At 43.9% G+C, this 13545-nt stretch overlaps 1 protein-coding gene across 3 annotated transcripts in view; it reads left to right on the plus strand.

Moving 5' to 3' along the window:
• Nucleotides 1-5768, plus strand: part of CNOT9 (CCR4-NOT transcription complex subunit 9) — a 28507-nt gene extending 22739 nt beyond the window's left edge. For 2 of the 3 annotated variants that reach the window (XM_055290649.2, XM_055290648.2), the window contains 3 exons: nucleotides 1648-1746; nucleotides 1959-2050; nucleotides 3452-5768. In XM_055290649.2, the coding sequence (XP_055146624.1) occupies nucleotides 1648-1746; nucleotides 1959-2050; nucleotides 3452-3620 (360 nt within the window). In that variant the 3' untranslated portion in view covers nucleotides 3621-5768. Of the gene's footprint in view, nucleotides 1-1647; nucleotides 1747-1958; nucleotides 2051-2871 lie in introns of all 3 variants that reach the window. The other variant, XM_055290650.2, reaches the window with a different exon arrangement.
• Nucleotides 5769-13545: the final 7777 nt, after the last annotated feature.

The raw sequence follows: 13545 nt of genomic DNA on the forward strand, positions 1-13545 counted from the left end.
AGAGAGGCTGAGGCAGAAGAATGGCGTGAACCCAGGAGGCGGAGCTAGCAGTGAGCCGAGATTGCGCCGCTGCACTCCAGCCTGGGCGACAGAGCGAGACTCCGTCTAAAAAAAAAAAAAAAATCTCTCTCTACATCTCTCTTTTTTTTGTTGTTGTTGTTTTTCGTTTTGTTTTTTGGTTTTTTTTAAGAGATGGGGTTTTCTCTGTCGCCCAGGCTGGAATGCAGTGGCGTAATCATAACTCACTACATCCTTGAACTCCTGGCCTCAAGCAATCCTCCCATCTTGGCCTCCCAAAGTGCTGAGATTACCAGCATGGGCCACTTTGTCTGGCCTTCTCTACATCGCTTTTAAGGAAACTTCGTTATTACATTTAAGGCCTACTTGGATAAACAGCGATAATCTCCCATCTCAAGATCCTTAACTTAATCACATCTGCAAAGTCCCATTTTTCATTTAAGGTAACATTTGCAGAGTTTGGTGATTAGGGCCTGGATATCTTTGAGAGCCATTATTCAGCCTACTACAGTGTTATAACCCCAGTAAAATAGTAAAATAATTCCACAATTCATTTTGATGAGCAGCCAAGAAAGAGTATCATTATCGTGATTGTCTGATTTAAATTAAACTAATATTTTAATATCTCTTCTATGTAAGAGCTAATGAGCTCAAGTTGAGGGAAAAATTGAGGCCACATATAAGCTTCACAGCCAGGATATGTTTTATTACTGTTAGAATAATCTTCAAAGAGAAGCTTAAAAATCTTATTTCTTCAAGATCTTCTAAGAACAAAAAAGGCCTTACCTCAGCCGAGTGCAGTGGCTCACGCCTGTAATCCCAGCACTTTGTGGGTCAAGGCAGGTGGATCACGAGGTCAAGGAATTCAAGCCCAGCCTGGCCAAGATGGTGAAACCCCGTCTCTACTAAAAATACGAAAATTAGCCAGGCATGGTGGCAGGAGCCTGTAATCCTAGCTACTCGGGAGGCTGAGGCAGGAGAATCAGTTGAACGAGGGTGGCAGAGGTTGCAGTGAGCTGAGATGGAGCCACTGCACTCCAGTCTGGGCGACAGAGTGAGACTCCATCTAAAAAAAAGAAAAGAAAAGAAAAAAAAAAAAAAAGAAAGGCCTTACTTCATCTGGAAGAGAGGAGGCATAGCTGAATAAATCATCTTGGGCTATGGAAAAGAGAAGAGCCTTAAATATTCAAATGAGGCTTGGATCTCAGCTCTGCCACAGTAACTTTGTCACTCGGGATCTTAACCTGGTGCATTATTGATTAACAGTTATACCTGGCACATAGTAGGTACTCTATAAATGAGAAGGTCTCTGAGTTTTTAAGAATTTGATAATTACGCAGAACCTACCCTTGTATGTAAAGTGAGAATAATAATGGTACCTACCTCATCGATTTATTATAAAAATAAGATAAGCATGTAAAGCCTCTAGAAAAAAAAACTGGTACAAAGTAATGTTCAATATGGTAATATTTATTATTCTTTGTACTATACATATATGATAAAGTTGTACATAATATACAAGGATCCCTGCTTGCTCAATTTTCTGACTGATAGTCATGCCTGGGAAAATGAGTAGAAAGTGAGAAGATTAAGCAACTTTATGAACTCTTCGATTTTGTTTTGCTTCAGGTTGCCACATTCATCCTCCAGAAGATCTTGTTAGATGACACTGGTTTGGCTTATATATGTCAGACATATGAGCGTTTCTCCCATGTTGCCATGATCTTGGTGAGTTCTTTCATCTGTCCCCTTTACAACTACTTCTCATCACAAGCTTAATCTCTTTATAACTGGCATTGAACAACTTCAGTCTTCTGACTAGAAATAACAATTTTGGAACCTTTTATGATTCTTGGACTGTCTGATCTCTGATGTCAATTAGAATTTGTTTGTGTTTTGTGTGTTTTTTCCAACCCTTCCCCTTATTTTGGGGGAAACAGGGTAAGATGGTCCTGCAGCTATCCAAAGAGCCTTCTGCCCGTCTGCTGAAGCATGTAGTGAGATGTTACCTTCGACTTTCAGATAACCCCAGGTAAACATTTATAGGATGTATAGGACTTTAGGGAAATACTCTGCTGAACAGTTTCCTAATCTCATGGCATAGCTCCTATGTCTTTAGGACAGGGAAGTGGGGATATAACTACATTTAATTTGTCTGAGACAGAACTTAGATTCCTTTTAAAATCTGAAATGCTGAATTTTAGTAGCCATCAGTTTCATCTTCTTACTGTAACTCCCCATCCTACTGTGAAATTCCAGAGAGTCTAGGCGATTCCAAGGGAAACCTTATGATGCATTACTCCTGTTGTTTGAATTTTCTGTTGCTACTCTACGTGGTCAGAAAGAGAAGTATATTTTCAAAGATCTCTTAAGAAGGAACACAGCCCAGGGGGCTCTTGAATTCTATTTCCAATTCTCTCCTTGATTCCTATAAGTTTCTTGAGCTAATTATTTTATCTGCTTATGTTCATAATCTTTCTGCCAGAAATCATACATTGTAGATATAATGCATTTTAGAAATGTTTGACCTTTTGCTTTGTAAATCCATAATTCATGCTGAAAGCAACTTGCTCATATTCTGCTAAACCACATAATGGAGCGATTTCTGTGTTCCTGGGAACAGAGCTAGCTTGATTTGATTTAATGTGAACTCAATCTCCTGCCACTGAGTTTATTCAAGCCCTACCTGTTTGTTGACCATTTTATCCTGTTCTTCAGTGGTTCTTGTTTTCACCAAAGTTTAAAAATGTGTTTATTTAAAATTCTACTTGTACAAAGAAAACTAGTCTGAGTGCAAAAACTATAACTTTGTTTAAAATAGCTCTATACATAGTTAACATTTACCTTTTTTAGGTTTTCAGATTTGACTTTCTGCTGGTCATCTTTTCAAAGAAAATGAAACGTTTAAAAGTTCATCTGATAATACTGCTACCATAGTTTTGTTTTCACTGCTCATCTCTTATTAAGGTTTTTAACCATAAAACTGAAGCAATTTCTGTAAAGACACAAATTGATAACTTAGTATAGAATTAAAATTCATTAAGTTATCATAAGTTTGATGCTATCCTTGTTAATGTACTGATTTTTGAAATATTTTATTTGCCATAATCCATATATTTCTAACATGAGTATTTTGACAGTATTTAATAAATCAGAAAGCTGTTTGAATGGAAGTAAACTATTGAACCTTTTAATTTTGCTTTTTCATGAAATTCTACATTGGGGCATCATTCAGAAAATGTTTGTGGATACAGATTTTGGAGATCTCTGAGCCTATGCCTAATATAGCTTTAGAGAATTTTAATGGCTTCTTAAGGAGCCATAGATTCACAGTATTCTAAATATTTATGTCTAAGAAGGGGGCTCTTCCCTGTCCACAAAATGCGGGTTTATTTGTTGGTCTCCCTGGTTGGTTTGTTTGTTTCTGATGTAGGGCACGTGAAGCACTCAGGCAGTGCCTCCCTGACCAGCTGAAAGACACAACCTTCGCCCAGGTGCTAAAAGATGACACCACCACGAAACGCTGGCTTGCACAACTGGTGAAGAACCTGCAAGAGGGCCAGGTCACCGATCCCCGGGGTATCCCCCTGCCCCCTCAGTGATCCTTCCCTGTTCCCTCCCACTACTCCCCCAAGTTGGGGAAAGGAGGGGCAACCTATGAGAAAAACAGCTCAGGTTTTATCACCGACTGGGAATAGACAACCTCAATGCTGAACCGCACTGGAGAAAAGGGGCAAGGTACCCCTGCTGAGGTGTATGGGCTGCCATCTCAGGCTGTCTTGAGGACCTGGGCTCCCTCTGCTACTCCCAGGAAATGGGCTCCTGACACAGCAGTCTGCCACCACAGCCCCAGGAGGGTGTCAACACCAGCAAATGCTGTATTTGCAGCATGTCCAAGATGACCCTTCTCCCCTACCTCTACCTAGCCACTGGCAGGGAGGGGAGACAGTGGTGATAGCAGCAGCACTCTAGGCATGGTGAACGCCTGGGACCAAGCCATGTGGCGTTTTTTATTTTGCCTTCCTAGAAGACTCAAGATGTGTCTCTTCATTCTCTCTCAGCGTTTGTTTACTTTGGTTTTTTTGTTTTTAATCTCAGAGAGAGGTGTGTTTAGTGGGCACAAGCTGTAATATTCAGCAAAACTTTGTCAATTGGCACTGTTTACAAGTCTGTTAGCTGCATAAGCTCAATAAAAAGTTGGTCTGGGCATTACATCCCCTCTGGCAGGCCAATAGCTGCATCAAGCTGTTGGAAGAAATGGGAGGGCAGGGGAAAGATGTAAAGCCAGAGGACAGCAGGAACCCACCACCTGTTTCCCTTCCTTCTCCCATTCTACTCCCAGTCCGGAATGCCACAAGGACCTTAACCTTGTTTCTGGCTTTAGCTGCTAGTTTTCCCAAATCTCAGTGCTTTCCCTTTTTGAACTTCCCTTCTGTTAAACTTAAAACAGACGTCTTAATTCATCAGGCTGTCTTGGAAGGGTATTGTATTGGGGGACAAGGGGCGGTGGTGGACCTCACCTTCAATCCAAGTTTTCACAGATATTTTCTCGATAACTCTAAAAGGGAGGTGCTTGGGATTAAGGTGACAGTCCACTTGATGCTTTTCTTTGTTTTAGTATGAATTTCAGCAGCTCCATCTGTCTTCATGATTGTACTTGAGCAGTATTAGGTATATGAATTAATTTTATTCAGTTTGAAGATGGGGGTCTGGGTTCTGCTCACTCAGTCTTTTTTTTTTTTTTTTTGACACATTCTCTTTTGGTCTATGGGAATTACAGGGTTGCCGCTAAAATACTCACTTGTTCATATCATGTCAGAGATTTCCTCTTCTCTGGAGCTTAGGTGGCTCTTCACGATCCACAGGCTTGAATCTGCAACCTAGTGTAAACTGCCTTGCTTTCCCCAGTCCTTTCCCCTGCTAGCACCTGCTTTCTCATCCCCATCTCCAATCAAAGATGGGATTGCTTAATCCAACTCTGGAGAGGGACCAAGTCTTTTCTGCCCACATCTCACACAGTTGAGGTGTCTGAACAAGTTTGGGGAGGGTCTATAAGGGGCAGGCTCAAAAAAAAAAAAAAAACCATTTGCAGAGGCAGTTTTGCCAACACAAGGGCTCTTTCAAGCCGACTTTCACAAAGAGAGCCGGACTTGTTAGTTGGCTTCTGTCTCTTTAGAGCCGAGAAAATAGTAATTAAGTGGCTTAGATACAGGAAGGGCAGAATAAGCACTTACTCCCCCTGCCTTCCAAGATGAAGAGGAGAAGCAGGCCAACCCTCAATAATGGCAAGCCTGAAGTGAAGTGATCTTAGAGAAAGCAGAGAACAGAATGGATTGGATAGACATCTTGACTCTATTCAGCCTGTAGTCTGCGATCTGGAGAGTCCAGTTAAGGTAACCCAGATTTTTAACAACCGCCTTCCTGCTGAGCCAAAGTTTTCTCATTCCCCCTCCACTGGGGAAGCAGCTGAGGCCCAGGGCCTTGCTCCCTGGGAAATTCTCTTCTCTCCATCTTTCGGTGCATTGGCCATGTTACTGTGCCAAAGTGTCTTAATTCTTGTCCCATCTATTCTCAGCTGGCCTTGGAACCCACATAGGAGTTGGTGGGGGAGGGGTGGAATGGGTATTATTCATTGTAGTTGATCCTGATGTGTGTATTATATAAAGAGACCCCTCCCCTTATTTTGTGTTTTCCATCCCTCTCCCTTAACAGGATTGAAATAAAACATGCTTCTGTTTTTGTAAAAATAATTTTTCCTTTACACTGGAGATTTTATTCTGTCAGTATATGGGTAACTAGGCACTTTGGTCAGGTGATCCTTGTCATGCCTGCTTCTACCCTCTGTCTACCTACACAACACACACACACACACACACACACACACACACACACACACTGCCCTGCCAAGATGGCAGTAGTGGTTCTTTTGTGAACGTGTTTTTTGGGGACTCTCCATCTGAGGTACAAAAGCTGTTTGGGAGGCTGGGAGCGGGGATGATGCCCTTTACCTGATAAAAGTGTGTTTTACTGGGACAGAACTTTACTCCTGGCCATATTGGCCAGAACTTAGTGCCAGTGTAGGGAGAGACTTCCATAGTGACAAGGTAATGCTTGAAACATCTTATGAACTTTGATGTTCATTTCCTCAAGTTCAAGGCTTGGAGCACATCTCCAGGATTGTTTCCATGCCTGGCTGTCAGTGGAACACAGCTGACCTATGCTTCCACGTTCTTTTTTCAAGGGCCTTAGAGGGCCTGTGGCCTGTTTCACTGGTGAAACAGGAGCAGCATTGGTAGCCTTCAGAGTATGCCTTGCTTACTAACTACATATTATTCCTCTGCTCATTGTTCCTGCTGCTTAAAGGCTAGGAAAAGGGAGGTATACAAAGTTGTTGCTTTCAAAAACTCAAAAAAATTTGGAATAGGAAACCTTAGAATGAAATTATATTTTTCTTTCCTGATACATTATGGAATGTAATTTTTGGAAAAATATTTTGATATGTTTATTTCAAAAGCAGATATAACAAGCAGAAAATTTGTTGGTTTGTTTTGTTTTGTTTTTGGGGAACGGAGTTTCGCTCTTGTTGCCCAAGCTGGAGTGCAATGGCACGATCTCAGCTCACTGCAACCTCTGCCTCACAGGTTTAAGCAATTCTCCTGCCTCAGCTTCCTGAGTATCTGGGATTACAGCGGCCCGCCGCCACATCCTGCTAATTTTTGTATTTTTAGTAGAGACGGGGTTTTGCCGTGTTGGCCAGGCTGTTCTTGAACTCCTGGCCTAAGGTGATCTGCCAGCCTCAGCCTCCCAAAGTGCTGGGATTACAGGCATGAGCCACTGTGCCTGTCCAACAAGCAGAAAATTTGAATAACAATTAACATACCTGGCTTAATTGACATTCATAGAACACTGCACTCTTAACCAATAGTATACATATTCTTTTTAATTACACCTAAGCATTTAACAGAACTGATCATAGCTGGACCATCAAGCCTCAAAAAATTTTCAAAAAATTTAATACAATATTCTCTGACCACAGTGGGAGTAAGCTAGGAAAAATAACTAGAAAGTCCCTAGCTGTTTGAAACTTAGGCAGTACGATTCTAAATAACCCATGGGTCAAAAAAATCACAAAGGAAATTAGAAAAAAAATACATATATATCTATATCTATACATATAGATACGTATGTTTTTGAGGAAGAGTCTCTGTTACCCAGGCTGGAGTGCAGTGGCGTGATCTCAGCTCACTGAAACCACTGCGTCCTGGGTTCAAGTGATTCTCCTGCTTCAGCCTCCTAAGTAGCTGGGATTATAGGCACATGCCACCGTACCCACCTAATTTTTGTATTTTCTTAGTAGAGACGTTTCACCATGTGGGCCAGGCTGGTCTTGAACTCCTGACTTGAAGTGATCTGCCCACCTTGGCCTCCCAAAGTGCTGGGATTACAGGCATGAGCCACCCTGCCCAGCCTAGAAAATATTTTTGGTTAAGTGATAAAGCTGGGAGCGGGGTGGGGTGGCTCTTGCCTGTAATCCTAGCACTTTGGGAGGCGAAGGCAGTTGGATCACTTGAGGTCAGGAGGTCAAGACCAGCCAGGCCAATATGGTGAAACCCCATCTCTACTGAAAATACAAAAAATAGCCAGGCGTGGTGGCGGGCACCTGTAATCCCAGCTACTTGGGAGGCTGAGGCAAGAGAATTGCTTGAACACAGCAGGCTGAGGTTGCAGTGAACTGAGATTGTGCCACTGCACTCCAGCCGGGGCGACAGAGACTCAAAAAAAAAGGAAAGCTGGGTTCTGTGGTTCATGCCTGTAATTCCAATACTTTGGGAGGAAAAGGTGGGAGGATTGCTTGAGGCCAAGAGCAGCCTGGGCCACATAGTGAGACTGTCTCCACCAAAAAATTAGGAAGTTAGGCATGGTGATGCACATCTGTAGTCCCAGCTACTGAAGTCGGGGGATTGCTTGAGCCTAGGAGCTCAAGACTGCAGTGAGCCACCATCACACTACTGAATTCCAGTCTAGGTTACAGCAAGACCCTAAGAAAATTCAAATGATGGCATGATGTGACTCACACCTGTAATCCCAACACTTTCAGAGGCCAGGATAGGAGTATCACTTGAGGGCAGGAGTTTAAGACTAGCTTGGACAACATAACAGGACCAAAGTCTTGCTCTGCCGCCCCAGCTGGAGCAGTGGCATGATCTCAGCTCACTGCAACCTCTGCCTCTTGGGTTCAAGCAATTCTGCCTCAGCCTCTCAAGTAGCTGGGATTACAGGCGCATGCCACCATGGCAGGCTACTTTTTTGTGTGTGTGTGTTTTAGTAGAAACGGGGTTTCTCCATATTGGCCAGGCTGGTCTCAAACTCCTGACCTCGTGATCCGCACACCTCAGCCTCTCAAAGTGCTGGGATTACAGACATGAGCCACCGTGCGCAGCCGACCGTAGTCCCAGCTACTTGGGATGCTGAGGCAAGAGGATTGCTTGAGCCCAGGAGTTGGAGGGTGCCGTGAGTAAAAAGAAATATATGGCCAGGCACGGTGGCTCACGCCTGCAATCCCAGTACTCTGGGAGGCCAAGGCGGGTGGATCACGAGGTCAGGAGATCGAGACCATCCTGGCTAACACAGTGAAACCCTGTCTCTACTAAAAAATACAAAAAATTAGCCAGGTGTGGTGGCGGGGACCTGTAGTCCCAGCTACTCAGGAGGCTGAGGCAGGAGAATGGCGTGAACCTGGGAGGTAGAGCTTGCGGTGAGCTGAGATTGTGCCACTGCACTCCAGCCTGGGCAACAGCGAGACTCTGTCTCAAAAAAATAAAATAAAAAATAATAAAATAAGAAATATATAACCTTGGCCAGGTGTGGTGGCTCACACCCATAATCCCAGCACTTTGGGAGGCTGAGACGGGTGGATTACTCAAAGCCAGGAGTTCAAGACCAGTCTGGCCAACATGTGAAAACCCCGTCTCTACTAAAAATACAAAAATTGGCCAGGCGCGGTGGCTCACGCTTGTAATCCCAGCACTTTGGGAGGCCGAGGCGGGCGGATCACGAGGTCAGGAGATCGAGACCACGGCGAAACCCCATCTCTCCTAAAAAAAAAAAAATACAAAAAATTAGCCAGGCGTGGTGGCGGGCGCCTGTAGTCCCAACTACTCGGAGAGGCTGAGGCAGGAGAATGGCGTGAACCCGGGAGGCGGAGCTTGCAGTGAGCTGAGATTGCACCACTGCACTCCAGCCTGGGCGACAGAGCGAGACTCTGTCTCAAAAAAAAAAAAAAAAAAAAAAAAAAAAAAAAAACATATATATATATATATATGATAATGCATTAGATCTAATTGGGATCTATTGCAAAAACAGAAGATTGATTCAATACTTGAAAATCAATTACCAGGCGCGGTGGCTCATGCCTGTAATCCCAGCACTTTGGGAGGCCAAGACGGGTGGATCACTTGAGGTCAGGAGTTCGAGACCAGCCTGGCCAACGTGGTAAAAACCTGTCTCTACTAAAAACACAAAAATTAGCTGGGTGTGGTGGTGCACACCTGTAATTTCAGCTACTCGGGAGGCTGAGGCAGGAGAATCACTTGAACCGGGGAGGCAGAGGTTACAGTGAGCCAAGATTGTGCCACTGCACTCCAGCCTATGCAAGAGTGAGACTCTATCTCAAAAAAATACAGTGCAATTCATATATCAACATAAAAGGAGAAAAGTCACACAATCATCTAGATAGATACAGACAAGAGGTCTACAGGCTGGGCACAGTGGCTCACACCTGTAATCCCAACACTTTGGGAGGCCAAGGCAGGCAGATCACCTGAGGAGTTTGAGACCAGCCTGGCCAACATGGTGAAACCCCAGATCTACTAAAAATACAAAAATTAGCCAGGCGTGGTGGCGGGTGCCTGTAACCTCAGCTACTCAAGTGGCTGAGTCAGGAGAATCGCTTGAACCTGGGAGGTGGAGGTTGCAGTGAGCCAAGATTGTGCCACTGCGCTCTAGCCTAGGTGACAGAGTGAGACTCTGTCTCAAAAAAAAAAAAGGAAAAAAAAAAGTATCAACAAAAACTCTACAGTAAACTTCTCAATAAAATATTATATTATTTATGAGACAAGGAATTAAACACATTTGTCCACTATCACACCTCCATTTATCAGCCAGTAAAAAAAAAGATTTTAAAGGAAAAAAAAAAACATCCTTGGTATTTGCTAACATGACTGTGTACGTAGATAATCTGAAATAACCTACAAACCCCTAAAAAGTAATAAGTGAGGCCAGGCGTGGTGGCTCACGCCTGTAATCCCAGAACTTTGGGAAGCTGAGGTGGGCAGATCACAAGGTCAGGAGTTCAAGACCAGCCTGACCAACATGGTGAAATCCCATCTCTACTAAAAATACAAAAATTAGCCGGGCGTGGTGGCACGTGCCTATAATCCCAGCTACTCAGGAGGCTGAAGCAGGCTTGTACCCGGGAGGCAGAGGTTGCAGTGAGCCGAGAGCACGCCACCGCACTCCAGCCTGGGCAACAGAGCAAGACTCCATCTCAAAAAATAATAATAATAATATTAATAAGTGAATTTAGCAAGGTCACAGACTATAAGGTCAATATAAAAAAAAAAAAAAAAAAAAAAAAGATCAATTATGGCCGGGCACGGTGGCTCAAGCCTGTAATCTCAGCACTTTGGGAGGCCAAGGCGGGAGGATCACAAGGTCAGGAGTTCAAGACCAGCCTGGCCAAAATAGTGAAACCCCGTCTCTACTAAAAATACAAAAATTAGCTAGGCATGGTGGCGCGTGCCTGTAGTCCCAGCTACTTGGGAGGCTGAGGCAGAAGAATCGCTTGAACCCAGGAGGTGGAGGTTGCAGTGAGCCGAGATCTCGCCACTGCATTCCAGCTTGGTCAACAGAGTGAGACTTTGTCTCAAAAAACAAAAAAGTCAATTATATGTTTTCATATGCAACAATAAATAGAAAGTAAAATTTCAAAAATAGTTTATAAAGCATAAGAAATCAAGTAGCTAGAAATAGATATATCAAATAGTGTGCAGAACCTTTACATTGAAAACAATGAAACATTGTGGAGAGAAATTAAAAAGCTATATAATTAAAGGAATATATCATCTCCATAGATTGGAAAACAATATTAAAAATACTATGAGGATGCCAATTCTCTCAAATTGATCTGCTTGTTAAACTCAGTTCTAAGTAAAATCCCAGCAGGTTTATTTTTCTGAAAATTAGTAAGCTGATTCTAAAATTTTGCCAGAAGAGCCGAGGAGATTTTTTTTTTTTTTGAGACAGGGTCTCTGTCAACCATGTTGGAGTGCAGTGCAGTGCATGTCACCCATGTTGGAGTGCATGGCTCACTGCAGCCTCACCCTCCTGGGCTCAAACAGTTCTTCCACCTCAGTCTCCCAAGTAGCTAGGACTACAAATGTGCACCACCACAGTCAGCTAATATTTTTATTTTTATTTTTTTAATTTATTATTTATTTATTTGCTTATTTTGAGACGGAGTCTTGCTCTGTTGCCCAGGCTGGAGTGCAGTGGCACGATCTCGGCTCACTGCAACATCCACCTCCCGGGTTCAAGAATTCTCTGCCTCAGTCTCCCGAGTAGCTGGGATTACAGGTGTCCGCCACCATGCCTGGCTAATTTTTTTTGTTGTATTTTTAGTAGAGACAGGATTTCACCATCTTGGTCAGGCTGGTCTTGAACTGCTGACTTCGTAATCCACCCACCTCGGCCTCCCAAAGTGCTGGGATTACAGGCGTGAGCCACTGCATTCGGCCATATTTTTATTTTTTGTAGAGACAAAATCTTACTATGTGCCTAGGCCGGTCTCAAACTCCTGGGCTCCAAAAGTGCTGCGATTATAGGCATGAGCCACCGTGCATGGCCAAGGCAATCTTAAAAGAACAAAACTGGAGTTCTTCCTTTAACTTTTTTTTTTTTTCTTTTGAGAGAGGGTCTTGCTGTGTCACACAGGCGGGATTGCAGTGGCATGATCTCAGCTCACTGCAACCTCTGCCTACCGAATTCAAGCAATTCTTTTTTTTTTTTTTTTTTTTTTTGAGACAGAGTTTTGCTCTTGTTGCCCAAGCTGGAGTGCAATGGCGTGATCTTGGCTAACCGCAACCTCCACCTCCTGGGTTCAAGCGATTCTCCAGCCTCAGCCTCCTGAGTAGCTGAGATTACAGGCATGCGCCACCACTCCCAGCTAATTTTGTATTTTTAGTAGAGATTGTGGGGGGTGGGAGGGGTTGTCCATGCTGGCCAGGCTGGTCTCGAACTCCTGACCTTGTGATCCTCTTGGCCTCCCAAAGTACTGGAATTACAGGCGTGAGCCACCATGCCCGGCCTCAAGCAATTCTTGAGCCTCAGCCTCCCAAGTATCTGTGATTACAGGCATGTGCCACCATGTTCGGCTAATTTTTTTATTTTTTGTAGAGCTGGGGATTTCACCATTGTTGGCCTGGCTGGTCTCAAACTCCTGGCCTTACATGATCCGCCCACCTCAGCCTCCCAAAGTGCTGGGATTACAGGCGTGAGTGAGCCACCATACACAGCCACTTTCCTTTAACTTTCAACTTTTATTTTATTTTATTTTATTTTATTTTATTTTATTTTTTGAGACAGAATCTCACTCTGTCGCCCAGGCTTGAGTGCAGTAGCATGATCGTGGCTCACTGAAGCCTCTAACTCCTGGGCTCAAGTGATCCTTCCATCTCAGTCTCCCAAGTAGCTGGGACTAAAAGAGAGTGTTTACTTTTTTGTAGAGCCGAGGTCTTGCTATGTTGCCCAGGCTGGAACTTTTTTCTTTTTTTTTCTTTTTCTTGAGACAGAGTTTCACTCTTGTTGCCCAGGCTGGAGTGTAATGGTGCGATCTCAGCTCACCGCAACCTCCACCTCCCAGGTTCAAGCGATTCTTCTGCCTCAGCCTCCCGAGTAGCTGGGATTAGAGGCATGCACCACCACGCCCAGCTAATTTTTTATATTTATTAGTAGAGGTGGGGTTTCTCCATGTTGGTCAGGCTGGTCTCGAACTCCTGATCTCAAGTGATCCACCCGCCTTGGCCTCCCAAAGTGCTGGGATTACAGGCGTGAACCACCCCGCCCGGCCTTTTCTTTTTTTTTTTTTTAGTAACACCTTTTTGTAGATGTGACTCTTTTTTTTTCTTTTTTAAGGAGAAGTCTTGCTCTGTCACCCAGGCTGTAGTGCAGTGGCAGTGGCACGAACTTGGCTCACTGCAACCTCTACCTCCTGTGTTCAAGTGATTCTCCTGCCTCAGCCTCCAGAGTAGTTGGCCTTACAGGGATGCACCATGATGCCCGGCTGTTTTTTTTATTTTTAGTAGAGATGGGGTTTCACAATGCTGGCCAGGCTAGTCTCGAACTCCTGGCCTCAAGTGATCTGCCTGCCTTGGCCTCCAAAAGTGTTGGGATTACAGGCATGAGCCACCGTGCCCAGCCTGTAGACATGACTCTTACCAATAGCACATACTTATATTTTGTTTTATGATC

The sequence above is a fragment of the Symphalangus syndactylus genome, chromosome 8 (genome assembly GCF_028878055.3).
Source record: "Symphalangus syndactylus isolate Jambi chromosome 8, NHGRI_mSymSyn1-v2.1_pri, whole genome shotgun sequence".
In the NCBI taxonomy this organism is placed as follows: Eukaryota; Metazoa; Chordata; class Mammalia; order Primates; family Hylobatidae; genus Symphalangus; species Symphalangus syndactylus.